This window comes from Centroberyx gerrardi, chromosome 5 (genome assembly GCF_048128805.1).
Source record: "Centroberyx gerrardi isolate f3 chromosome 5, fCenGer3.hap1.cur.20231027, whole genome shotgun sequence".
Classification (NCBI taxonomy): Eukaryota; Metazoa; Chordata; class Actinopteri; order Beryciformes; family Berycidae; genus Centroberyx; species Centroberyx gerrardi.
The window spans coordinates 26,439,747-26,466,137 of NC_136001.1; the positions used below are offsets into that span (position 1 = coordinate 26,439,747).

Below are 26,391 nucleotides of genomic sequence, written 5' to 3' on the forward strand. Positions count from 1 at the left end.
GGACCATTCATATGTGATGCTTCCCTGGTGTGTACTTACATGCTTAACGCGTGTCGCCTCCATCAGTGTCCAGTTATGCGTGCACTGGCTGCCATAGGATGAACAGAGTGAATATCTTGCAGTGGAAGTGCTTATGTATATTTTACTGAGGAAATATGTTACATTATGCTCTTGCTCTGGTCCAGCACAGTTCTATGTTGTGCTGTCTAGGTGTGAAATAGATGGCATAAGTGCAATGAGTGCGACGTGAGAGTGAAATGGCTGGACTCACTGAAAGACATATGGCTGGCTAATTCAATCCACTACCAGGCCTGCCTTTAATGTAACACAGTCATCACAATTTTTGGTTCGAAGCAGCATGATTCAGTGCAAGGTGCCAAGTTTTCTTCAGTTAATACAGGCGAGGCTAGGGAAAAGCTTTTGCTCGCTATATGTTGAGAAACCCGTCTTTATTAGAGAGAGCGAGCGAGAGCTGTTAGTGTGCGTATCACATAGGCCCAGTCTCTCACCCCTCGCTCCCCTCTCTCACGTGAGACGTGCACAGACTACGGAGGTGGAGAGCAGAGCGATGCACACCTCTTACCTCTGATTCATGCTGTCTAAGGCAGAATAGCCCAGGCTGTAATCTGTTGCTGACTTTTTTGACTCAACTGCAGCCACACAGCTCCTTCGGACAGCAATGTTGCTTCTTAGCCATCTTGTGTATAGGCATTTTATATCCAATATATCAATTGGCTGTATCTCGCATAGCCATCATTTGTCAGTTGGTTGCCCTGTTAAATGTAGTTTGCAAGTAAGTATGAATACGGTGTTAGAGGGTTCACAAAGTTCACGAGAAGTTGATAGAATATATTTATTATCATTCTCAATAGCCACAGTCACATGAAATTACCGCCCTGTAATCTGTCCACAGCAGGATCACTGAAGCGTTTGACCCTTATATCCCTGCACTGGAAATATACAGTTCTAATTAGAGGGCCTTTATTGTTTAAAAGACAATTTAATGTCTGTTGATTATCCCTCACATCGGCATTTTTGCGTCACCGCTCATTTAAATGAGTGTGGCAGCCTGGAAGAATGATGCGGCGGTTATTGGGTTTACTTCTGGGCTACATGACATCATCAGAGTGGCGAAATAGTTTGGGGTCTTGGCAGCACTCAGCTGGCGGCTTGAGGAAAAACCACAGTTCTCCGATCAAACTCGAAAGCAGGAACTGTGTCTTGCCTGGCCACACAGGCAGTTGTCACAACTGCCAGACATATTGGACAAAGAGAAAACAAAGATGAGCAGAACAGAGGATGTGATGGAGGGCAGTCGGACGGCGTTCACTTCCAAAATATCCACTGTGTGAAAGGAAAAGTAGCTGAATCGAGGGATAAAAGTAAAAGATCAACAGATGAACAGAGAAAGAAATGCTACATTGGGAAGAAAAAGAACAAATCAGAGGATCTGACAAAGAGGGACCAAACGGAAAAGGTGGATGGAAGGGGAAAGGAAGAAAGAATGAAAGAGAGGATAGTAGAGGAAGAGTGATAGGAGAGGAGAAAGACGGGATAGAAGGGAGGAGAGGGGGAGGGCAGCAGGGGGAGTGAGCACCACAAGCCTCCAGTGCTATCCACTGGGTCATGCTCATGAAAAATTTAATCAAGCTTTGCAGATAACAGCTTCCTCTCTAACTTTGCACAAACACATCTAGCTCTGCACACATGACTTTTTGTCAATGATACATCTGTGGCTTCTCCATTGTGGAAAAACAAAATGTACCCAAAATAGTATCCTAGACAGATATAAGCCCATTTTAAGTGAGTGTTGCGTTGTTTGTGAGCGCAGTCATTGTTTCCCTCTCAGCCAAGAACTAGTTTAAATGCACTCTTTCAAATAACTCCTGTCCTGAACGACCTGAATGCCAGCATACAAGCCGAATAAGAATAGCTAGGCCTATTAATAGAACAATTATGATAATGAATCGTTGCCAAACACATTTACGATGGCCTACTTTTCACTCATGGCACTGATCGGTTCACTATGATGAATACGCTGAAGCGAATCATCTTTTTCCTCTGTTTGGTTTGTGAGGTGTGTTCATTTGTGCGTCTTTTAAATTGCTCAATAAATGAACCCACAAGTGTTCTGAAAACACAAAAAATTCGAGGCGTTTTCTTCCTGAATGTCTTTCTTGGCGCCTTCTGACAGACAATATTCATCTAGGTCATACTGAACTCTGTGTATGTGTTTGCATAGTGCTCGCATACTCTAAATGCCTGCCTGAACGTCAGCTTTCAAAAGTCTGGGGACAGTTTGCAGTGTAGCTGAATGGACCAATGGATTGTGATGGAAAACACTGACTTGATCATTTGGTGTTTGAAATACCAAAAAGGTTTCAGTCACATCTTGTTCTGAAGCAGGGTTCTGAAATGACCAGAATCCACACCCAGATTACATGATTCTCTTCTCTTAGGTTTCTAAAACAGGTTGTTTTTGAAACGCACTACTTTCAGGCGCATCTTTACTGGGTTTCACTGGGTTTGGGTAGGTGTGTTTTCTCTAGAGCCTGACTAACTTGTTTGGTAAGGTCAGTTGTCTTATGTTAAGCAGTTCCAAGTTAAACTGGCTGGGTGACACAGATAATTTCTCATCTTCAGCAGTGTGTTTATGATAGTGGGGGGCAGTGGAACCTTGAAATGAGGTAATGCCTTCTCTCCCTCGTCGTGTCTAAGCTGATCACATCGCTACATAACAATGTGAGCAAGGAAGTTGTGTCTGTAATTTGTTGAGAGGCGGTAATCACAATTAGATTGCAAATCAGTCGTTTCACATGGTGTCAAGGATTTTGTGGCTGGGGTGTGCAGAATATTATACAAATATAACCTAAGTGCAGCATACAGTATATGTGTGCATTGACAACATAGGCTATGTCGTTTTTCTGGCTGATGTGTTATGTCACCGACCGTGACATGCTGACATGGGTAGGAAGAACAGTGTAATGGTTGGACGATGCCAGAGTGGATGAATCTCCTGAGTCCCTGAGTTATTCCAAACACATTCCTGAACCAACAGAAAATGATGCCAAGTGATTGTTTGGCTTTGATACACGAAGAGAAGAGAAATGCGTATGTAAACACCCATTTTATCCTCCAGTTTCCTTTGTCTCAAATTCCTAGTACGGTGGTTAATTACAGCTACCCTGGCAGCCATGTGTCGGACACTGCACTTGTCTTACTTTAGCCTTTCATTTCAGTATGGATCCTCTTCTCCTTCCTGGAACTCCCCTCAGGGCCTCAACTCAAGTTGTATAGGCAAATCGTGACGTCTGCTGTTCCAAAGATATTGAGAGAGAGGAACATTTCTGGGTGGAGCAGTACGGTACTTACAGTCCCCCCCCCCAGACACACACATCTTGAGAGCCCTAGGGTCAGAAAGAGGTCCTCCTCCTAGTTTGTCCAGCAAACCCTGGAAGTCAGCAAATCTCCTCGTGACCTCGGCTTTTAAAGCACACAGAGCTCCGCCATCAGAGCTGGCTATGGTATTGTTCTGTTCTGCAAGTTTATTCTGTCTCCCGAGATAAAGAATTCACCTAGAAGGACGAACATTATGGACTGCTCTATTCAAGAAGATGTTTATATGGTCTGTAAAAATCTATATTTTTTATGAAGTCATGAATGTCTTGTCGGTCCAAGAGGAAGAGGAGGTAAATTTGGACGCTTCGCTGTAATCGTGCTGCTACAACTCATTGTCGTGGAACCAATTTTCTAACCAGACGCTGCTATTCAAACGTTGATATTCAAGGATATTTGGACGTAGCCTGCTGGATCTCTCAATTATAGGCAATAGATAACATATAGCCATGCTCACCCTTTTTCCTCTGAGGCTTTGTGGATGTTTTGGAGGTCGCAAAAAGAGGAAGAATCCTGGTAATAATATGAAAGAGGTGCACCAGTCCGGTTCACTTGCACCCCTCTCTAAATTAGATAGTAATTTACAAGTCAAAGTCAAGAAAGAGGTGAGATTCAAGCAAGACGAAGTCAGACTCGACCAGGATGCTAAACTCACCCATGCAGACAAACGTGACCCGGATGCAATTTTCAACCAAGATCTTAATTCTGAGCCGGACAGCCCTACCAACAAAGGCGACCAAGAAGCCCAACCAGTCCAGCAAACCGGATCAGTCCATGATGTCAAGCAAGACCAAGCTTCAGATCCCAGCCAAACAGCGAAAGTCGGCCAAGGAGTCAAGCCCAGCATTGTCCTTGTGGAGGGAATTAAATGTAGGTCACAGCTAAAATGCAAGGCCAGGCCTGGGGGATATGTGGGCCCAGGGTGCTCTACTGCTCTGGGGGAACGCAAGCGCAAGAAGTAAACAGATTTTTCACACATGGTTATTTTTAGAAGCTGGGTTGTGAGCTGTGTGCGTGCCTGTACAGCCTCCTTTTGCCTTTTTGATGTATTTTAGAACCATGGTGTTAAAAAAAAAAATGGCTGATTTTAGTGCCATGTGTTTGCCTCTGTAGTTCAAACTCAGCCGTTGCCAAGCTGAGCTATTTTCTCCTCCCCTGCTAGTATTTTTGTCCTGTCCTCCTCCAAGCTCCAGAGTGGTTGAAATGAGCATAATTTACCTCTCAGTCTTTCATCGTGGTATGGAAGATGTTTCAATGATGCATAATTGAATTATGTAGTCATTTTGGTCTTTTTTATAATGTCATCGTGCCCTCAGATCTAATCTTGGTGTCATCCTCTGGCTTCACAAATGTCAGCAACCTCAGTTTGAGTCTATTGTGCCACTAGAAGGGCAGAGGCTCCCTAAAATAGTCTGCCATCAATTAAATATAGATGAGGTGCTTGGATTTGTCTGCCAGTGCACATTAGTTGCGCTTGAAAAAGAATGAGGTGAGAATCTACCATATATTTAGTACATTAAAGCAATCCATTTTGTTCAACAGTATACAAAACCCAAGGTCTGGTTAAGGTACTGCATGTTAGTGGCTTGTTCCATGCTGGAGATCCAAACATTTCCTCCTTGATTCATTCCCATCAAGCTGGAGTAAGAAGCTCACTGTTGTTTAGCACTAGGCAGAGAGGAGACCAGTGTGAACAAGATGGTGGCCTTTGTTCTGTTTATTCTTTTTATAACACAGAAGGACAAAGAAGGTCTGTGCTTTTATGTGAATTCTCAGACTAGGGTTTTCTAGGAGTATTCATCTTGTTAAATAACTGAATGATCTGGAAAGGTGTTGTTAGTATTTTCCATTAGCCATTGATGGCTGCCTGCATGTGACAGTATCGCAAAACACCTCTAAAATATGAACCGCCACACCGTCGTCCTCGTTGTTGTCCTTGAACCAATGTGTGAACCTTGAACAACAGAGTTCAGTCCATTCAGGAGAGATGGTGGGAAGATGATAGAAAGGAGACATATCGATCCTCTTTGAGCCGAGTGACAGTGTAGACCAACTGGGAAGGCCAAGGTCACAGGGTTGTGACCAGTTGCTGTCATGTATTGATTGTGGTTTGAATGACATCACGGTGCAACTGGATGCTCTCTGTAGGTGATGAGCCTCACCACAGCAGGGGCAGTGTGTGGAGGGGATGACATTTTGAGTGACAAAGCCAAGGTGATGGTGACACCGAAGAGGTCATGATTAGCTTTTGAAACTGTAAAAGCAGCTGTTGTGAGCCAAGTGTGTGGCTCATACAGCTTGACATTTGAATTGGTAGCTTTGGAAGCATGATCTCTAGGAGGTAGGTCTACAGCTTTGAGGGCAGCTCAGGTTGTTTTTTAAAGCTTTATTAAAGGCATTAGGCTACGTGTGTGTTTCTCATTTATATACCACTGTCAAATTCGTGGTGAGCACATGTTCTAAAGCGTCACCCTTACAAGCCAGAGTGATTTTCTTTGGGCTTTCACTTGAGATAATTTGGGGTCAGAGCGGCCAGGAAATCTTTTCCCATGGGCTGTTAACCGATGCCTCAAATGTAATAGAGAGGGGAAATAATCAAATCTGCCATTATTAATCAAATTATACACAGCTACATATACACAAACATTGATCACTGTCACAATTCACTTGTTTGTGATATAGCCTATATTTAGCTTTCCCCTGCTTTATCTGTTACAGAGTGTTAGTCTTTGCGGAGATCTGCCAGTTAAAACATTGAGCCAGTGACTTGGCTTTGTGTGGTTGGACCGTCTTTTTATTGTTTCTAAGAAAAATGATCCCTGACATCCAAATATAGAGAATATGTTCATAGTCCTAAATGAATAGGGTACATTTCCTGAAGGCTATGTCCATGGTACTGTGTGAGTTATGTTATAAATTTGACTGTCTTCTTCAAACATGGATTTGTTTCAGCAAATATGTTCTGTGGTGTCAAATCAAATGGAAAAAGCAAAAAGGAAGTGCTTTTTTATGTTTTGCACTAAAATTAGTGAAACGATTGAAATGAAGGCATTGTTTTGTGCCAGGCTCTATTCAGATGGATCTGGTCAGCTGCTTTTAGATTCACAACATCAGTCTTCACTGATAAAATGTTTTCATCACTGAGAACTTTAATAGAAAGCTGTTAAAAAAAACAAAAAACAGAGTGAAACAACATGGGCTTTAGTGGAGCCAAGTGTAATCTAGTAGAATAAATGTCTTTTATGATCAGATTCCCTCCCTGCTACTGCTGGTCCAGTTGGGATAAAACAGTGAAACACCAGCTGCTGTACATGAAGAGAAAGCTGGAACCTTCTTCTTCCTCTTCCTCTTCCTCTTCCTCTTCCTCTTTCTCTTTCTCTTCCTCTTCAGCTCTGTGATTGAGAAACAGAGCAGCCAGACTCAGGAACTCTTCCTGGAGGCCAGTAGATCAATCTCTGACTTCACAGGAGAAGTTTGCTTTTACTTCCGGAGAGGATGGAGCTCCATTTCAGAATAAAAGCCTTAGGGGTTCATTCATAAAACTCCACGGTAACAGAATAGCGGCGCACAAAATTTGCTACCCGGTAATTTTACCTGATTCATAAATTTACCACAGCCGTGAATGCCGTGACAGAGCCACGTTACTACTGTGTTATCCTCAGCTGTAGGCCGGGAGACAGCCAATCAAACCAACATGTTCATTAAGTTTTACATATGTAACACCTGTCCACGCCTGTGTGCCAGTGCAATGGGCAGCATAGATGTGTCAGAACAGCAGAGAAAACCCTCTTCCTCCTAACCCTCTTCCTATTGCTGGAATTGCAGTGTTGACCATGATAAACCGAATGTTGATGATGTCACTGAAATGATAAAGTGACCATAGGTGGTGAACGTGACCTGATGAAGACCATAGCATTGGCAACAGTGTGCGGCGTTCTCTTTCTTTAATACTTTAGCTCTTCTACAGTTACACATCTGCTAAAAAACATTTATTGGATGTGTGTATGGTCAACTTCTCTTTCTTATCATGATAAACTGAATCATATCGGATAGAAACTGACTTTTATAACCGCAATCAGAGCGGTAATTAATAATTGCAAAGCCAGTGTGAGAGTCGCAGGCTATTTAAAAGTCCTATGTGGTATCTTCAACAGGTAAATCCATGGAAGTCACACTGAGATGAACATGTCTTTCTCCGAGTGACGCCTGGTCAAGAAGGCAGCAAAAGAAAGAAAGTGAAAAGGGGATAGACACTAGACTGCGGTTTGACCCTCTGAACTACCATAACATGGTTATTTAGGGCTGGGTAACTGGAGATACAGCGGAGAGGTGCCGACCTCCTTGTTAAGGCCCTGACACACCAGGTCGACGGTCGGCCGTCGGGCAATGTCGGGCCGTCGGTAAGCGTAGGTGTCCCTAGTTTTTGCGGTGTGTCCCGCACCGTCGGCACTAGTCGGACCCTGTCGGCAGCTTTTCGGCCGATTGAGCATGTTGAATCGGCGGCGGAGCCCGTCGGTGAGAGAGATCACTCTGATTGGTAGTTCGTGTTTTGCCTCTTGATGATTGGACTGATAAATTCCTTCAACATGTGGAACTGAACAGGAAAGAGCCGAGCGAAATTTTTAAAATCTGAGGTTTCATTTATCTCCAGCTCTCGACACAGGTTCGGGAAAGCCCCTTGAGCCTGTCGCTGGAGTATCCGTGATTTCACCCATTTAGTGCGGTTTCTCCTTATTTTTCGCCTCCGCCTCTTCCGTTCTTCTTCCACAACCAAAAGACCAAGGCCTGACAACGCCAGTGCCATTTGCAACTTCTTATCAGACATAAGGTATGGAGAGTTATTTCCCCTCACGCAGGCGCAGAACGTACGTGCCAGTTGGCCGTTGGCTGTAGTCTTTGCGGTGTGTTCAAGTGCAACTTTTTGGACCAGACGCAGGCGACGTGAGGCGACGCAACAGTTGGCCTTCGTCGCCGCTGGTTCTTTGACGTCGGTTTGGTGTGTCAGGGCCTTTACTCTCATCATTGTGGAGGTGTTATCAGTCTCCATAGGCGTTTCACGGCATAGTCAGGACAATGCTCCCAGCGTGACCCTTACTGTAATGACTATTGAGTAATGTGTGGTGTTGGGGGGGAGATGGGTTCATAAAGCCCCATTAAGTGATTGCACCCCACCCCCCGTTTGGCCCAGACCATGCCATTTGGTAGCCTTATACCTCCTCCCCATGTCAGTGGGGGAGTGTGTGTGTGTGTGTGTGTGTGTGTGTGTGAGCCTGTCTGTGTGTGTGCTGGTTGGCAGGAGGTGGAACAGCTGCTGATTGTAACAAGAAGTATTTCCTTCCCAAACCTTTTGTACCATTACAGGCCCGAGCTAGTGTGTATGTGTGCATGTTTGGCATGCACCTGCGCACACACACACACACACACACACACACACACACACACATACACACACATACACACACAGACACAGACACAGTCTCTAACACACATACACAAACCGTAACACTCCTCTGTGTCTTTTGGTATCTGAGTCAACCCTCTACTAGATTGCCTGAGGGAATAGGTGGCTCAGCATTCTGCCCTGTCTCGTCTGTGAAGGGACAGACGGCAGGATGGAGGGAGAGAGAGAGGGACAGAGTTCACCCCAGGTTATGTAGAGTCCCATATGCTCAAACATGTAACTGACAGAATCCTATTGCTCTCAAATCATTTTTTAACCCTTGTTTATCCAGGGAGGGTTAGCTGAGCATACTGTATGCTCTTTCTCAGCAGCGCCCTGCTTCACATTCATGCAGTTACATGTATTCACCCCTCAGAGTCGCCCAGTGTAAATACAGCATTCTACTACTGACCACAAGTGGATGAGCGCGAGCGAGTGTTTAAATATGCCAAATCAGTATGCCATATAAGTTTTACAGAGGCTGTTTCTTTTATTCAACAGATTCTGTACAGTGTGATGGCACTATACAGACCTAATTAATTAGCAGTTTATTTGAATGCAATCCCTGGCTCCATAGTTCAACAACTGTCTTGTCTTATGAACGTAAAATGCTTTAGCTATATGTATCGCCACCCGTCCCTATATCCTGGCAGTCCATGCAAACTAATAGCAATAAAGTGAGTTCTCTGAGAAGTGGAGGAGTGAAGTGTCTCACTTGAATTTTGGTCACAAAAAACTGTCAATGAGCATGTTTAAGAGTCAACAATAGATTACCACGGTGTTTTTAACTGTGTTAAGTTCATGAAAGCTTATATTTGCTGTTCTCAACACCCGGTACTGGGTAGGACTTTCCCAAGAAAAATCTTGTGCCACACAGTAAGTGATGCGTTTTATGTTTACTGAAGCAGCAACAGCGGTTTGTTCGGAATAAACAGAAGAACTGGGTAGTTAGCATGAGCAGCGATAGCCAGCATGGCTGAACAGACAAAGAATCTTTTCTTTGTCTGCGCCACCAACAGAAACTCAAACTTCATCAATACAAAATCCAAACGAAAAATAAACAGAGGAGAAATTTTCTCAATCTGTTATTTGCAGTCGCTTCGCTAGACTCAGTAGAACAGCCCATGCTTGTTTGTTGAGGGGTTTGGGAGCTGCTGTCAGTCCAGTAATGCCTAGTACTGGTGAAAATGTTGCAAAGTGATAGCTAGGAGATGCGGTGCAAACACCAAAGCAATGATTTGTCTTCATCAGACGCGTGCCACTTGTTTTTCAGTTTCCCTAAAATCGGTACGTCAAAATTGCTGGCAGTCCTCACTTGCCCTAAACTAGCTGGTCGTGTCCCGTGGTTTAAATGAATGAATGCAGAATCCTTATAACGTGTACAAACTTTTCCACATTGTGACAAAGTATCTCCTGAGGAAACATAATCAATTATTCAATTTCAGATTGTTAAAACCTCCCTCTGAGAATTGAGACTAGTGTGTGTGGCTGTCCAGGTAGTGGTTTTATTTTTACTTTCCATGGTGGCAAGAAGGTTGGCTTCCAGTGGCTGCTTGATCTCCACTGTCTGACTGACACAATCCATAGCACTGGATGTATTCATGGCACCGTGAAGGATTGTTATAGCCTAGTCGCACTCAGACTTGTATTCATAGTGTAGTCTATTCTCAGAGTCTATCTTTTTCTCAATCTGACACTGTCCGTCTTTGTCTCTCTTTCTCTGCTTTCCACTCCCTTTTTCTATCAGCCTCTCTACCTCCTTCTCCCTCTCTCATTTTTCTCATGCATGCATTATTTATGCTTTCTCATATGGGCCAGGCCTTTGAGTCATGCCTCTGTGGCGCTTCATATTCCTGTGCATTGAAGTGGGAAGGGAGTCATGAAGCCATCGGAGACGGTGCTGAGGGCTGTGTCGTCATCAGAGGACAAACTTGTGGCTCCCCCACGTCTCTCTCTATCCTATCCTTCCTGGGTTGTCCCTAGCAACAGAAGGAACCCAGTGGCTCGATGCACAAACACACACACACACACATACACACACACAAAAAACGACTTGTTCCTTTTTTTCCTTTTCTTTTTTGGATGGATGTATAGGCCTGGAGCATTCGCTGTTGTGTGTTCTATAGTTAAAGGCTATGCTGGGTGTTTTTGTGGGTGTGTATGCGTGTGTGCTTTGAGGCACCAATAGTGGCTCCAAGCTCCCTATAGTACGGTGTGCCTGCCAATATCTCAAGCCTTGATTCCTTGATCGTCTTCTTGAAATGCTAATGATGAATTTTTTTTTTACGACGCCCACCCGCCCATCTCAGCTGGTGAAGATGTCGAAGCCGCTAAGCCAAGAGCCAGCCAGCGCTAGACGAACACCCTCGCAGCAAATCTCCAAGGCTTCATTGTGTGCGCCAGTGGCTGGATTATGCTAACTCTTAGCTTTGGGAGTCTCACTCCCTTTCTCGCTTTCTCTCCATTTTGGAGGTCGGCGTCCGGAAGAGCGGCGCGTCTGACTGTCGTTCTGCTCATTCAGTCCCGGCAGGACACTCGATGAAGGACTCTCCGTCTCCCTCGATCTCTCTCTCCTTCTCACTCTCTTTCACAGCTCGGTCAATGGAGCTTTTGTGGGGGGGGGTGGGGGTGGGGGGGGGGGGGTAGTGAATTAATTAGGCCTATAGCAATGACAGTGTCTTAGCCCCTGGGCCCAAGCCAAGGCTCTGCTATTCTACAACCCCCTTTGAAACACTGGTCACAATTCCACTTCCTATTTGCTTTTCTAAGGGCAGCGATGTCTAAGTGGAGTCGAATCAATGGCCACTTTTGTGTGGGAAGTGAACTGACAGTCGGCTGAACGCTCGGCTGAGGACTCTCCAAGGTTGACGTTCTGTAAAGACTCGGTGCCTGGGAATGAGCGAACGGACACGGTTTGTCTGATAGACTTCAGAGGGGTTTTGTTTGACTTCGAATCGATTTCCTCTCACCGCAAGAGGAATGGGGTGTCTGGTCACAAGCAGTGGAGTTTGGAAGTTTGTGAGGCACTAAATCATGAATGTTAGTGACGCACACAAAGATGTGCCTTCGGTACACAGTGAGAGACTGTGCCTGCCCCCTTCACTGCGGGGCAGGTACGAGTACACACAGCCTACAGGAAAGATTTCATGGAAGAAGGGACTGGGATTGTGACAGCTGGGTGATGGAAAGGATGGCATGTTGAGGATGGTGTGTGTGTGTGTGTGTGTGTGTGTGTGTGTGTGTGTGTGCAGAGACAGAGTCATTGTCTGCACACATGTTCAACGTTCAGGTCTCTGTGCATGTATGCTTGCGTGTGTGTAATGTGTGCTTGCTTGAGTTATCCTCCCATCTGTGATTTATCACCAGTGTCATTAAACGTGGCTGCAGTGGGAGCCTCTCCCCCTAGCCCCACACATCTATTTTTACCAGCTTATTGCTCACCAACCCACTGGAGACAGCGTGATTGGGAGATAGAGAGATAGATGAAGAGGGAGAAGAGAGGGGAGGCAAGGGAAGGGGGGAAAGAAGAGGGGAATGTCCTCTGCCATCGCCAAAACAGAAGGTGGCTGCCTCGCAGAGCAGCCATCTTTGTCCTGAAAGATGAGAGAGACTGTTGTTGTTATCATTACTATCTAGGTGTTTCGATTTGTACCTTCAGTTCATATACAGTCAGAAACATTGTCTGTGTGCAGTAAGCTATGGTAAAATAGTGAGACAACTACCAAGGAATGAACCCTAACCATAATGAGACATAATTAGGGGAAATATGCACCAGAATGAAAGGTGGAAGAGGGCAAACAAAGGCAAAATGAGAAAGATTAAAAAGATTAGAGAATATATAGGAGGAAAAGAGAGATAATGTGACTTTTATCTTCAATCAAGCCAGCAGCGTTGAGTCGCCTGGTCGTCATCTCTCTGCCGTAAAGCTGTTTACCATTGATGCCACACTGATTGGCCAACTGTCAGCAGTCATTAACGTGACACATGCGCTAGAACCTCACAGGCTACATGCCAAAACACACAAACACACACACACACACACACACACACACACACACACACACACGTTTTCCCCCACATATGGCAGGCTCCCACCAAGGTGCTACTACAACACCTCACACTCATGGTAGCAAACAAAGGATGCTCCTCCCCTTTTAGTCTGTTACCTATCAGTGTAGAGCATGAATGCCCATTTTTTCAGCTGAAGCGTGTCTGCCATCATGTTGTTTTTTGTGATTTGTACAAATTTTACAATGGCTCATGTTGCATAGCACTGTGAATAGGGTTTTACTCTGCTATTTCTACACTGTACTTCCCTTGTCTACTCATTTAAACCCTGGAATGTTAAGTGTACTGATGCTGACGGAAGATGGAGGCAAAGTTTCCAATAAGCTATTTCATGTGTATTCTATGTTGCAATATTCCTCTCTTTTCTATTTAGCTTTTCTGCCTTTAGCTATCTTGTCACCAGCAAACGTTTCTCAGTCTTTCTAGCCATTAAAAACTTCAGCTGTAGTCCTTGTTACTCAGTCTAGTTTGCTAACTCCTACTCTCTCTGATTGGTTGTCCAGGTACAACCCGCCCCCCGCGTGACGGAGAAGTCTCTGGTGTAGACTACAACTTCCTGTCAGTGGAGGACTTCCTGGAGTTGGAGAAGAGTGGAACCCTGTTGGAGATAGGAACGTATGAAGGTAAATTCTCTATGAACGTAAATTAGAATTATAAGAGTGGAACCGTTTAGGTAGGTTACCATGTAGGTAGCTTCTGCAGATGTAAACCTATGGGGGGCAGGCGGACTACAGCAGAACAGACCACTGTAGCTCTGTGAGAAGCCTCACAGTTGGGGAGTTTACACTCAGTAGGGCCCCTCTGAAGTGAACCAGCAGTATGACCATGTCTAGGTTGTACTCTTGGCAGGGTGTGAGCCCCCCCCCAAGGGACGTTCAGTAACTGTATATGTTAAAACCTTCAACGTAAAGTGATAAAGGGTCATTAAAGGAAAAATCTAAAACATTTAAACACAGGTACTGGTGATGTGCCTTGCATTTCTGGGCCCATTTTGTTGTTTGGTGGTGTATTTTCCCTATTCCACTAGCTAAACAAACAAAGGATGTGATGTTGGGATATTTCCAGTGCAGCTACAATTGACTTTTATAGCAGAAAATGTTTAAACTATCTAAAACTCCATGGTTTGGAGGGAGAAGTCCATCATAAAAGAGGAAGATGTACCAATTTCTCCACTAACAGTATCCTCAATAGACCAGAATACAATGCGGCCACAACATGTTGTGTTCTGAGTAAGGGGCGTGACTCGCTTCTTCTTCACTGGAAAAACTAGGAAATCACTAACTGAAGCAGAAGTGAAGAGGCAGGTTGAGGGAAAGTGGGTAAATTACAACACTTCATCACAAAATATCTCCTGGAATGCATTGCACATCACACATTGATGATACATAACAGCATAAGAGCATCTGAGGGCGGATTATTCCTTAAAACGAATGCTGGGATAAGAACTTTGAATGTGTGTATCCCATACTTACTCTGTACAGATACCACATGAAAAGAAGCAACCTTGACATCAATTGCTTCCACTTAGAATGATTACGTTGCAATATGATTTAATTACATTTCACCACATGTTGTAATTGAAAGTGCCTGGTACTAAGTTATTGTGAATAAAAGGTTGATGTTAAAATCTTGAAATGAAATACTGTGGAGTAGTCTCTCACATTAATGAAAAGCCATATTGTGGTGAATGTTGAATATATTGAGGAACTGAGAAATAGTGAATAGCCAGTGTCAGTGATTTGTTGCTACATATCAATACAGGCATGAACCCATTGAACCCCTTGACACAAACACACGCACATACACACAAACAAGCACAGAAACACACAGACAATATCTTTGTAAGGTCATGACCAGGGTTTGAAATTAACACCTACCAAGAGCCAAATGCGAGTAAAATTTGTGTTTGGTGGATTTGAATTCCTTTTTTATATCTTTTGTTATATATTTGGTCTTCATCTGTTTTTAAACTTTGTCCCTGCTGACCACCGTACACTCTCTCTGACCATGAGCAAGTCAAATCAAAGCAAAACAATGTCTCTGTATCAAACCGGCTCCTGATTGGCTGCCTGTTATGCTAGCTACAGTAGCATCTAAACTTATGCTAACTTTTCCTCCTGCTTGTCCGCTGCCTGGATGGTTAACCGGCCTAATGAGAGTAGAAACTTAATATTATTCCCATGTGGCGACACATGCGGGTGTGAGGCCAGCAGAAAGAAAAGAAGATTCCTTTTATGAGTGAGTGAGCAAGTTTTAATTTAAAACTCTAAATCTGCTCTTAACTCTTTATTGAGTGATTCACACTGCCTGATTCTACACACAAAATAGCATTGAAAACACAGACATATTTCTGTGGGGGAAAAAATGTATATTAACTATTTTGGCCTGTAAAAATTATTCTTGGCAGGTAATTTTTTTCATTTACCAGACCTTGGCGGGTGAGTCAAAAAGCTAATTTCGGACACCGGTCATGACACATGGCGTAAAAGGGGTGTCACACACTGCTTTTGCGGTTTCCCCAAATCACCATTGCTGACAACACTGAAGCAATTCTAAAGAACAGCACCATGCAGTGCTACCATTCAGTCAGCCTGGTCAGTGCTCCATAACAATGGATTCCCCCATTCCCGTCTTTCCCAGAGAGAAGCAAACAAGGCTGAGAGGACTTGGGACTAGCACCAAGACAGTTCACCTTCACTGGTGATAATATGCTAGAAATAAAAAATCCCCCCTTTTATTTTACCTTAACACTTGAAAGGCTTCAACTGAATGTTGTTTTGAACTTCAAAATTGACATATCTCCGCTATGTCCCTCCACTTTCTGTACATACCAGTGTTTAGTTTTGCAAAATCCTTCACTTGACACTTGTTGGCTTCTCTTAGACCCCCAAAATCTATTGGCATTTCTAGTGGTAAAAAGAAAGAAATTTAGTCATGCCCCCCCATTACACATACACACCCCCACCCACTCAATTTGCATACAAAGGCTATGATTAACCAACCCCCCCCCCCCACACACACACACACACACACACACACACACACACAAACCCTTGACCCCTCCTCTCCCACTAATATGCCCTCCATCTCTCCCTCTCCCTTAATCCCTCCCTCCCCTCCCTGCCTTCCTCTCCCGTTGCCTAGGTAACTATTATGGGACGCCCAAGCCGCCGGTGCAGCCCCCCGGTGGGAAAGTGATTAGCAGTAGCGGTAGCGGCGGTGATGCCCCACTGCCAGACGGGCTCAGCGGTAGCCTGCCGGGCTCGCAGCACTCCACGCCCCGACGCACCAAGTCCTACAATGACATGCACAATGCTGGAATAGTGCCTGGAGAGCAGCAGCAGGAGGACGACGAGGACCTCCCTGACATGAACAGTAGCTTTACAGGTGAGGATGCTCAGAGCCATTCGGACCGCTTCAAGTGCACAAGGACAACGTGAGACTTTATTGACTCAGGAAGGTCAGGGTCACCTAGAGCTGGTGGGGATTCAGTGTCTTGCTCGAGGACACTTCAGCAGGGCAGGTGCTTGCACTCAGGTCATCCAGTCTCTCTTGACTACTAGACCACCATGCTGCCCATTTATTGCGGCAGACGGCCAGGATAAAGCCTCAAAAGTGAGGATGTCAGTTGTGAGGTAAAGTGAGCAGGCATGTGAGCCAAAAAGCATCAAAAGTTAGAAAATTGTGGTAGAAAAGCAGCAAGGAATGCAGACTTTTGATTGTAAGCGAATGGGAGTTTCCCAAAACCTGAAATCCTGGAGGAAAAGAACTTCCAAATCACATCTGTGGTAAGCTGGCACTCGTCTTGTTTGCCTTTGTTTGAAACACTAAATTCCTACTTTCCAGGTCTGGATGAGAGGAGAGCAAAGGAGAGTCTGGATGGTGACAGATAAAGTGGGAGGGTATGGAAGTAGAGAGAAGAAGGTAGAAGGAAAGGGAAGAGAAAGAGGGAGTGGCTGGGGAGGGGCAGGGGGTTAAGGTTGAAGAGGGTCCCACAAAGGATTGAGAGAGAGAGAGAGAGAGAGAGACAGAAGCAAGGGAGGAATATATTTTCTAAAGGAACTCAGAGAAAATGAGAAGGTAAGAGAAAAAGCGCAAAGAAAGTAAAGAGAGAGAGAGAGAGCTTTGCTGTGGTGAGGGGCTGCGGCTGCAGGATACAAGAGGTTCTTTGTGCGGTGAGTAAGTGGTCTCCGGGTTTGTCCACATCCGCCTGCGTCTGTGCATCTGAGAGTGAAAAATAGTGCCATCTGGCTGCAAGCGGCGGAGCTTAGATGATTGAGCATCCTCTATATTTGAAATTATTCTTAATGATGTCATTAGCACTCAGTAGCTCATTTGTGTTGCTGCTGTGAGTGAGAGGGAGAATTTATTTGATTAATTTAACATGAAAGGAAGCTTGATTATGTTTTGAATACAGATGCTGGCACCAGTATTGAACTTCATGATCACTGTCCCATTTGTTGATACATGTAGTTACAGTGGCCCAACTATGACTGCAAGACACTCGCTGCAGTAACCCCACTGTTGATATCAAATTCATCTAAGGTTGTGTCGTTGCTGGATTGATTAGGGTGCTATGTTAGTGATGATGCTGGATTGTTATATTACTTAGTGCACGCTCATTTTTTAAATATTTCCTTTTATGTGTTAGTAGGTCAGTAGGCATTATAAGTAGGTTGACTCTGCCCCAAAGCTGTTTCTACCGTGTGGCTTTTTGTAGGTGAGACCAAAAGTTGTTTATTTGCAGTGTGTGAATGTTTGTGATTGTGTGTGAGCTACCCAGGGTGCCAGCCGAGTGCGAGTGTGTGAATGAGATAACAGGAAGCTAGGTGATTGGACTGTAGAGGAGGTGGTTCTAGGTGTGAACTGCCTATTCAGCACTCTCGACTGAAGTGAGTGTCTGCATACCTAGGAAGTAGTTCAGGATGCTGGCTATGTAGGAATGGCTATACTGCACAGTTGGCCTATTTTCATTGTCCAAAAACAATATCTGTGTAAAGCTTTGGGAAGTCCCTGGGCTGAGCCAACAAAAGGCCTCCAGGGGCAGGAGAAGGCTTTCTAGAAATTCATGAGTTACTGTGTCAACTTGATTAAACTAGGTGGACTGCACATATATAAAAAAAAACATACATTCTCCAATGGTATGGACTGTGAAAACATTTGGGAATTATGAAGAAAGAGAATGTAAATAACCTGGCTAAAACCTGTAGTGTGTATAAGGGGCATTATGTTCCTGTGTCACTGAAAATGCACTCAGAGTAGCCAGGGAGCTATTGAAACAGTGGAAACGACCACATTAGCAATTCTGAGAATGCTTAAAGGAAAGGTCCCAGATTTTTTTAGAGGCCTATAGTGTTGATCACCTATCAAACCCCCTCATGGGACATTCAAAATGTTTTCGCACCGTTGCTTTTGTTCTTGAGAAAGTGGCACCAGCCTCCTGTTAGCATTCGTTTGTTCCCCTAACGCTAAGCTTTTGTTCTCTAGGAGACTCTAGTGAACTAGACGAGATTCACCACTCGGTGCGCCCCTTCGCCCCCCGCCAGAGCGCCCCGTCCTACACCGGGACGACCCCCTCACCACCGGCCACCACGGAGAGCACACAGCAGTCACACCCTCACCTGAGCCATCCTCCCCCAGAGGACCCACTGGGACCTCTGCCTGACAACTGGGAGATGGCCTACACCGAGAACGGAGAGGTCTACTTTATAGAGTAAGTACCCTAGGCATTATGCATGCATATGTTACTTTAGTTGTTGGACGGGTGCCACTTTCGCTTGAGTAAGTCATTGTGTGAGCTCCCAGTCCAAAGAGGTGATGGAATGGACAAAAAACAAAAAAACCCACAGGCCCAACACTCAATATGATTACACATTTTACACATTTTGTAGTTGCATATCCATGTTTTCATTTATTGTGGTATTTGTTGTGGAGAGTAATTGTATGATTTACAGTGATATGATATGCCTAGTTGACACATGAGCCTCTTTCACACATGAAACCCGCCGTTTCAATTTTTCCAGTAAAGGTAGCAGTTATGTTGTTCACACAAGACCTGCCTTTCTGCCTTTTTAACGTAATGCTACCATTCACACAACACTGGAATTACCATTAAATTCCACTGCTGTCATTTCCCGGAAACTACGTTTAACCACCGGCGTCACTGCAGTCTGAAAACAGGTGAAGACACTGGACATAATCTCTTTGCCCGTCCACTACGAGGATCTCTCTTATTTCCACGTCTGTCCAATTCGACATTTTGGTCAAAAAAGTAAAGCGACAGCCCGTTGTATAGTGGTTTGTATTTTCCTCCTACAGTTCAACAGCAGAGCGTCCTGCGTCAGAGCGTCCTAACGTTGTGTTGCTCGTGCCGATAATGTCACGGCATCGTTACGTCACACATACGGTCGATACAGAACTTTACTAGTAACGTTTCAACGTCTTGAGCAGTGAAATTGGCAGAACTGATTTACCGGCATTTCGACACCGGCTCCTTTTCACACACGAGCCCGTTCCGTTAAATTCAATTCAATTAATAAATACGGAACGGGCTGCATGTGTGAAAGGAGCTATATTGTCCTGCCACTATCTGCATACCAAAGTAGTCACATCCAGTGAAGACATTATGATCTGAAAAAAAATATGGAATTTTGAAATGGAAGATGTGCAGGAACCCTAGACACACTAGAGCTTCATGGAGCATAAATCAAGCAGGTAAATTTACCTTAATGAGCATCTAACTTGCATGCAGCTGTTACTGTTGTGTTACAAAAAATACAGTAATCAGATTGCAGATACTAAATAGAATAATAGGTGATTACTTGCTGGATTATGAAATATTTATATCTCTGAAATATGTTTAAAGGGAAAATGCAGTGGATTACATTACAGATATCAGTTTCATGCAGGGTATCGATAATTTGTGATGGATTGCATTTTGAAAATAACTTTCCCAAACTGTATACATGGTATCTTACTCACTGCATTATACCTAGACCCTATAGATTCAAAATACTGAGTATGATGAGTTGAGTCTGTAATGAGGCTTTTTGACTGATTTATCACACAAAAAAAGCCTCAATCTTGGTATTTGGGCTGTTGAGATACTGGCAGCAGTTAAATGCTAGTAAAAGTCAATGGGGGAAAAGACATTTTTCCAACAAATCATACTCGAGTGGTTCTCTATAGTTAATTATTTGGTGAAACAGCGAAATGTTATGAAGGCGCTGCAAGTGATTTTCAGTCCCGTTGACTTTTATTAGCATTGCAAACAGATGCTACCTACTTCTGCCTCCAATATCTCTTGACAAAATATTGGTACAAGCGCTTGTTGGCTGAACCGAACGCCTCCCAGTTGATGATGAATCAGCAAGGCTTCATTAAAAATATGAACTATAACCTTTTAATCTTGCCAACATGTTAGAAATAATCCCTGTTACTTGGCAGATATGAAGCTGAGTCTAGTGGGGAGATGAGGATGTGTTTTTTCCCCCCAGTGATGATGTGTGTGTATCCTGTGTGTCTTCTGCTTAGCCACAATACAAAGACCACCTCCTGGATAGACCCTCGGTGCCTGGACAAGCCTCAGAAACCCCTGGAAGAATGTGAAGACGATGGTACGTGTGTGTGTGTGTGTGTGTGTGTATGCGTGTGTCCTTGCTTGTGCATGAACGCCTGTGTGATCATGTGTCTCTCAGGAGGGTTTTGCCAGATTTCACCCCCCAAAAAACTTAGAAACACGCAAATTGAACCAAATGGAAGGAAGACGCAGGTCATGGAGATTAGTGTTTGTAACTGCAGTGTGCTTTTTTGTACGCATTTGTACGAATCTTTTTATCACCACTTATTCTACAGTGATGTTTTGATGAGAAAAATCAAAGCTGTTCATGCCAGAGCAGCGGTTCCCCCACTAGCCCACAGGTGTCAGTGTTGGGTCATAGAAAACGTGGCGAGGCGTACCATGGTGCTGTCCTGGCCTTGTGTGGCACTGCTCTCCTGTGCTGTTTTGTTCCGCTGTTTATCTGTGCAGGATGCCCCACAGCTCCGAGGAATTGACTGCATTATTCACATCATCTAGCTCAAATTAGTAATGCCCCCCCCCCCCCCCCACACACACACACACACACACACACACACACACATAGGCGCACATACAGTCGTTCCATGAACAGATGTGATCATTAATTTCCCTCTATTAAGATGATGCATGAACACTGGCAAAATGAAAAATGATAAATGGTTTCAGTGCTGGTCCTGATTTCCATCATTCACATGGAATAGAATTTCACCCCAACCCAATTCCAGTGGTTGATTAGTACCATTTGTGCCTTAAACCTGATACAGAGAGCCATTCATTTTGGGGAAATATACCTATTGATTTTGTAAACATGGATTGTTACTCTGAGGCTTTGGCCACTATTGCCACCCAGTGGCCAGGAGCAGTTATTACATTTCATAAATTTCACTATTGTGCACCTAATACTGTTCTCTCTCTCTCTCACTCTAACCCCACCCCTCTCTCTTTCCCATCATCCCATGGTGCTGTGCTGTCCTTCTGGCCGAGTAGAAGGGGTACATACAGAGGAGCTGGACAATGACCTAGGTAGGCACCTGTCTCATCTCTTTCTCCACCCTATTAGGAGAATGTGCTGCACATCACACACTCAATCTATCAACCCCACATTCCCCACTCCATCCCACCCCCAATCCCACCTTGGTTTAGCACATATTAGTCACATGGACACTAAAGACATAGAAATCACTTAATATAGTTTTGCTAAAGGTAACACTTTGCAGTATGTACCATATGTGCTGTTGAATATTATGGGTTTGTGTAGTATCATGTCTGAATAGCAATTGTTTAAAATGGGTAAGTGAAGATAAGAGTCACTAAATGCGCATATCTACAGAATCACACACACACACGCACACCGCTGCCGCCAACAATACTGCCACCAGTAACCCATCATCATTAATAAGAGATGACAGTTGGCCTGAGATGAATATGATGATGATTTCCTAATCATCTAGTAATGAGACATTACGACACGGTATCAGAGAGCTGACCTTCACCCAGCCAACCCTTGCTATGTGGCTGTGATAAATTCACCAAACACTCATGTGATTGACAAACAGTTGCACTCAGTGAAGTGGCCTTGAACGACTCACAAAAGCTTTCCTCACTCACACAGCAAGCAGCGATGCATTTGTACTTATACGCCCACGTATGGCCAGAAAACCAGACACGCACACACACACAAACACACACACACGCCAGCAGGCCACCGTCTCGTCCATAGGAGACGAGGGTTGATGCGAGGCAGATTGTTATAATGATGATTTCCTAATGGGTGTCTGTCTGGCTCAGACAGACACTGGTCCTATTCCCCAGTCCCATCAGCATACTCTAACTAGCCCATCAGACACAGCGCTGTGGCCACTCATGCCGGATAAATAGTGTCTGGAGACTGCGGCCTGTGCTTTCATGCACTGGTAATGAATGATGTCATATTACATTAGAGGAGGTATTTGATTAATTGTTGTGCTGGGCCCTGATGATGAACATGATGCATGTTTTGAAATGACCTGAAAAATACATTGACATGCAGGGCCAAAAGCGGAATTACAACATTATATACACATGGCAAGTATACTCCTATCATTACTATACAATTTGTAATTACATTGCCTTTGAGTGCATATCTCAATGGTGGCTTCCAAAAGATTATTGCTTCTTGATAAATGATGTCCAAAGCTCATCCACATATATATTTGCTGTTAGACACTTCAGCTTCAGTAGGTAGCACACAATAGAGAGTGACAAGAAAGATGGGAGAGAGAACTGACACAACATGCGACAAAGGTGATGGTCAATTTTTAAGTCATGTTTTAAGTCAATGCTGACTGCCACCTATCCAGTGATAAGAAATCGTTGCACTCTGGGAAGGCTAAACCATGATTTAGTGGGCTTCAGTCTTGTTAGCAGCTCCTGGACCAGTGTTTAGCATCTTAAACAGCTGCCATGGCATAAACACCGAATCAGACGCGTCCCCTGTCCAAATGACAGCCCCCGATTGGGTGAACACGATCAATAACTATCGATCAACACAATCCAATACAGGTGGACAAAAAAGAAAGGCAATTACCTCAGCTCTCTGCGGAAGAACAAACTCAAGCATTTCATGAACGGCAGCACACACACACACATGTAGAAACACAGCACACACACACACACACATGTAGAAACACAGCACACATAGAGACCAAGTCCCTGTCAGTAGCCCAAGCTTGCTCAGGAAAAATCAAATACAGCGCTATAGCAAGAGAATGAGATGCAAACAGTTAAATAGGCAATTTGTCACCCATGAGTCCCCCTTGAGTTCACAGTATGCATGTGGGGGAAGGTGGGATGGAGGTGCAGAGAGACAGGGTGAATGGAAAACACCTTTTGATGAGTGCCAGATTTCGCTCGCTCTTTCTCTGTCTGCGCTTCCGCTCACAGAAAGGTACATTGTTGAGATGCCTCTCTCTCTCTCTCTCTCTCTCTCTCTCTCTTTCCATCTCTCTTTCTCTCTTTTACACACACACACACACACACACACACAGAGGTGCTCCTTCAGGAGCGGAACTAGTGCAGTGTGAAATCAAGTGGGTGATTAGAATTTTGCGCGAGGCGAGGCGGGACTGCATTCCATTTAACGTTCCAGTTCACAACATCTGAATGATAATGCACCACGCCTGTTTTGTGGGTGAACACTGTACAACAACACTAATGCTATAACCCTGCAGCCCCTTTTAAGACCATATGCTCCTTATATTAGCTGCATTTAGCAGGTGTAGAAAATATGGCGTACCGGCAACACACGTTGCTTACAATTACTACACAACTATCAAACCTTCTGTTGACCCTGATTGCAGATTCACATTTGCATTACTCCAAACCATTTGCGCTTAAAATCCATGGCTAACATTTTCTGCCAACCCTGATGGCAAAATGCAGTAGGCTATACTGGCGTGCAGCATGTACACAGTAGAATTTTAACAACTCCATCCTGCTTTTTATTGCATCTGCTGCTGACTCCACTCCAACCAAGGGCTCTCTTCATCATTAGAAAGCAGAGGGAGGCTCTCCAAGGTTGATGATTGTAATTAGCATCTGCTAGCATACAGGGCGAGGCGTAATTGGCTGAGGGTAAAGATATGCAAAACTGATACCTCACAGGAGAGGATTATTGGACAATCTGTGTTTGTAGCCAATTAGAAGCCTCTGACATTCTCTGCATGGAGGCCAGCCAATAATCAATGCCACTGTAATCAGACTGTAGAAATAAATCAGATGGCTCTGTTGGAGATAATGGCATCCCCCTTCCTGGCAAACACTGTAGAAATGCAGCAAGATTGCACTATCAGGCAATTACATGCCGTTGAAGTGGGCCCAGTAATATGCATATCTTGTCCTCATCAGCGTTGATTACGTTGGATTTGGTTTCAGTGGAGTTTTTCTGTGCAAGTTTTTTTTTTTTCTGTGAACACGCATGTTTGTGTTGCTGTGGGTAAACAATTGCTTTCAATGCCACAACGGTTTTTCAATCACATCACAAGGCACGATCGTAGCCGGTGTTGCAGGAGCTGGCACAGGTGAAAGTCAAGTCCGCAAAATCTTCACACAAAAACACAGGCATTGACGCAAAAATTGAAGGACACGAACCCTAGCTGAGCCACTACCGCTCAGTTCCATTGTGTTCAGCCAAGCAAGGACGGTTATCTTTTCAGTCATTTCACCGTCAAAATAATTAGAAATGTCCATCTCTTGTTATATTCTTTAGACCCTCTGTTGAGGATGTAAGGAAAAAAAAAAAAAAAAAAAAAAGCATCAAAGATTTTTCTTGTTTTTTTTCCCACTACACATCGTCAGACTCAAGCTTTCAGACTCCACTCCTGATCCGCACTGTGTTTCTCTCCCTTTACAACCAAGTGTGTGTGTGTGTTTTTTTTCTCATTCTGGCTCCAAAGCCTGGATGATCCCTCCTTCTCTCCCTTCCTGCTTCCATCCCTCCCTCCTTCCCATACCTTCTTCCCTCCCGCCCTCTTGCCTTCTCTCTCCCTATCCCCTTTGTCACTCCTTCTTCCCACCACCTCCTTCCATCCCTCTGTCCATCCATCCGTCCATCTATCCACCCTTCTCTGCCTGGGGGGTCTTGCTCTGCTCTGCTCTTATCTGATGTGTGGAAATGTCAGCAGTGTGAGAAGAAGGGGGGGGGGGGGGGGTGCAAGGGTGCAAGGGAGCCAGACAGCCTGTGAAGCCGTTGAGTCACTCTGGCCCTGGAGACTGACTGACAGGCAGTCACAATGGGGAGGGAAAAGGTCTCTACTGGCCTTGCCTCCTACGGCTCAATACATGACCTCCAGCAACTTCACAGTCTCTCTCTCTCTCTCCCTCTGTCTGTCTCTCTCTGTCTCTTTTTCCTCTTTTAGAACTGCCGGCAGGATGGGAGAAAATAGACGATCCGGTGTATGGGGTCTACTATGTTGAGTAAGTGACATATGTAAGCACACAAACACACCTAGGAGCACGCATGCACACGCATATGCAAGCGCACAGTAAGTTTTCTTCTTGCCTACAGATAGGAATACTCACTAACATTTTCACTCGAGCAGATGCAACTCTTGACCTTACTGTAAATAGGAGCAGCGTGAACGTATGTACACTTCTACTGTAAGGCGTCATCAAGCGCAACGCAGCCGGCTTTTCGCTCCAGCTATTTTTGGTCTTTTAGCGTTTTGGAAGAATGTAGGGCATTTTGTTTGTGTTATTACCATTTGGAAACACATGCGGTGTGTGTACGTGTGTGTGTGTGTGTGTGTGTGTGTGTGCGCCGCATGTGCGTGCATCTCATCTTGTGCGGGGGCCCCTGGGCTTCAGCATTAATACGAATATGTTTCATGCGTTTTTTGATGTTGTTCAAAGCAGCACCTCGGGGGCTCAGGGCATCGGCATTTCTATTTTTTTTTTTCCCCCCCTCTTTGTCTTGGCAATATTTTTTTTTTTTCTCAATATACATTATTCACTGTTCCCCTCATATTTACTGCATAATGTGGCTGCGTGCTTCCGTGGTGTTTTGAGGTGTAATTTCTCGGTGCTGTTGGGTTATTAGGACGCCCTCCTGGGTCGCCACATAATGCGAAAGACGCTTCTAGTCTCATTCTCTGAAGTGGAGTGATTTAAGCCGCCGTTGCGCTGCCATTCATTTGGTGTCATTTGGTGGCTTGCGTGATTGTTTTTGTGCATGTGTCGGGGAGGAGGGGTGTGTGTGTGTGTGTGTGTGTGTGTGTGTGAGAGTATGGATGGATGCGTGTGTATTGCACCACCTTAAAGCGTGTCCGCCTGCTGTATTAATCAAAGCTTATCGCCATGTCTTCCCCCTGACTCCCCTCCCTCTCCTTACCCTATCTCTCTCTCCTATTACCTTATCCCCTCCTCTGTCTTC

General features: G+C 44.6%; 1 protein-coding gene across 9 annotated transcripts in view; it reads left to right on the plus strand.

Annotated features, from left to right (window-relative positions):
• The window catches only part of magi1b (membrane associated guanylate kinase, WW and PDZ domain containing 1b), a 145,837-nt gene that overhangs the window by 77,085 nt on the left and 42,361 nt on the right, over positions 1-26,391 (plus strand). For all 9 annotated transcript variants that reach the window (XM_078283351.1, XM_078283355.1, XM_078283353.1 and 6 more), the window contains exons 3-8: positions 13,408-13,527; positions 16,049-16,291; positions 18,392-18,617; positions 20,438-20,520; positions 21,471-21,506; positions 25,379-25,436. In XM_078283351.1, the coding sequence (XP_078139477.1) occupies positions 13,408-13,527; positions 16,049-16,291; positions 18,392-18,617; positions 20,438-20,520; positions 21,471-21,506; positions 25,379-25,436 (766 nt within the window). The remainder of the gene's footprint in view (positions 1-13,407; positions 13,528-16,048; positions 16,292-18,391; positions 18,618-20,437; positions 20,521-21,470; positions 21,507-25,378; positions 25,437-26,391) is intronic.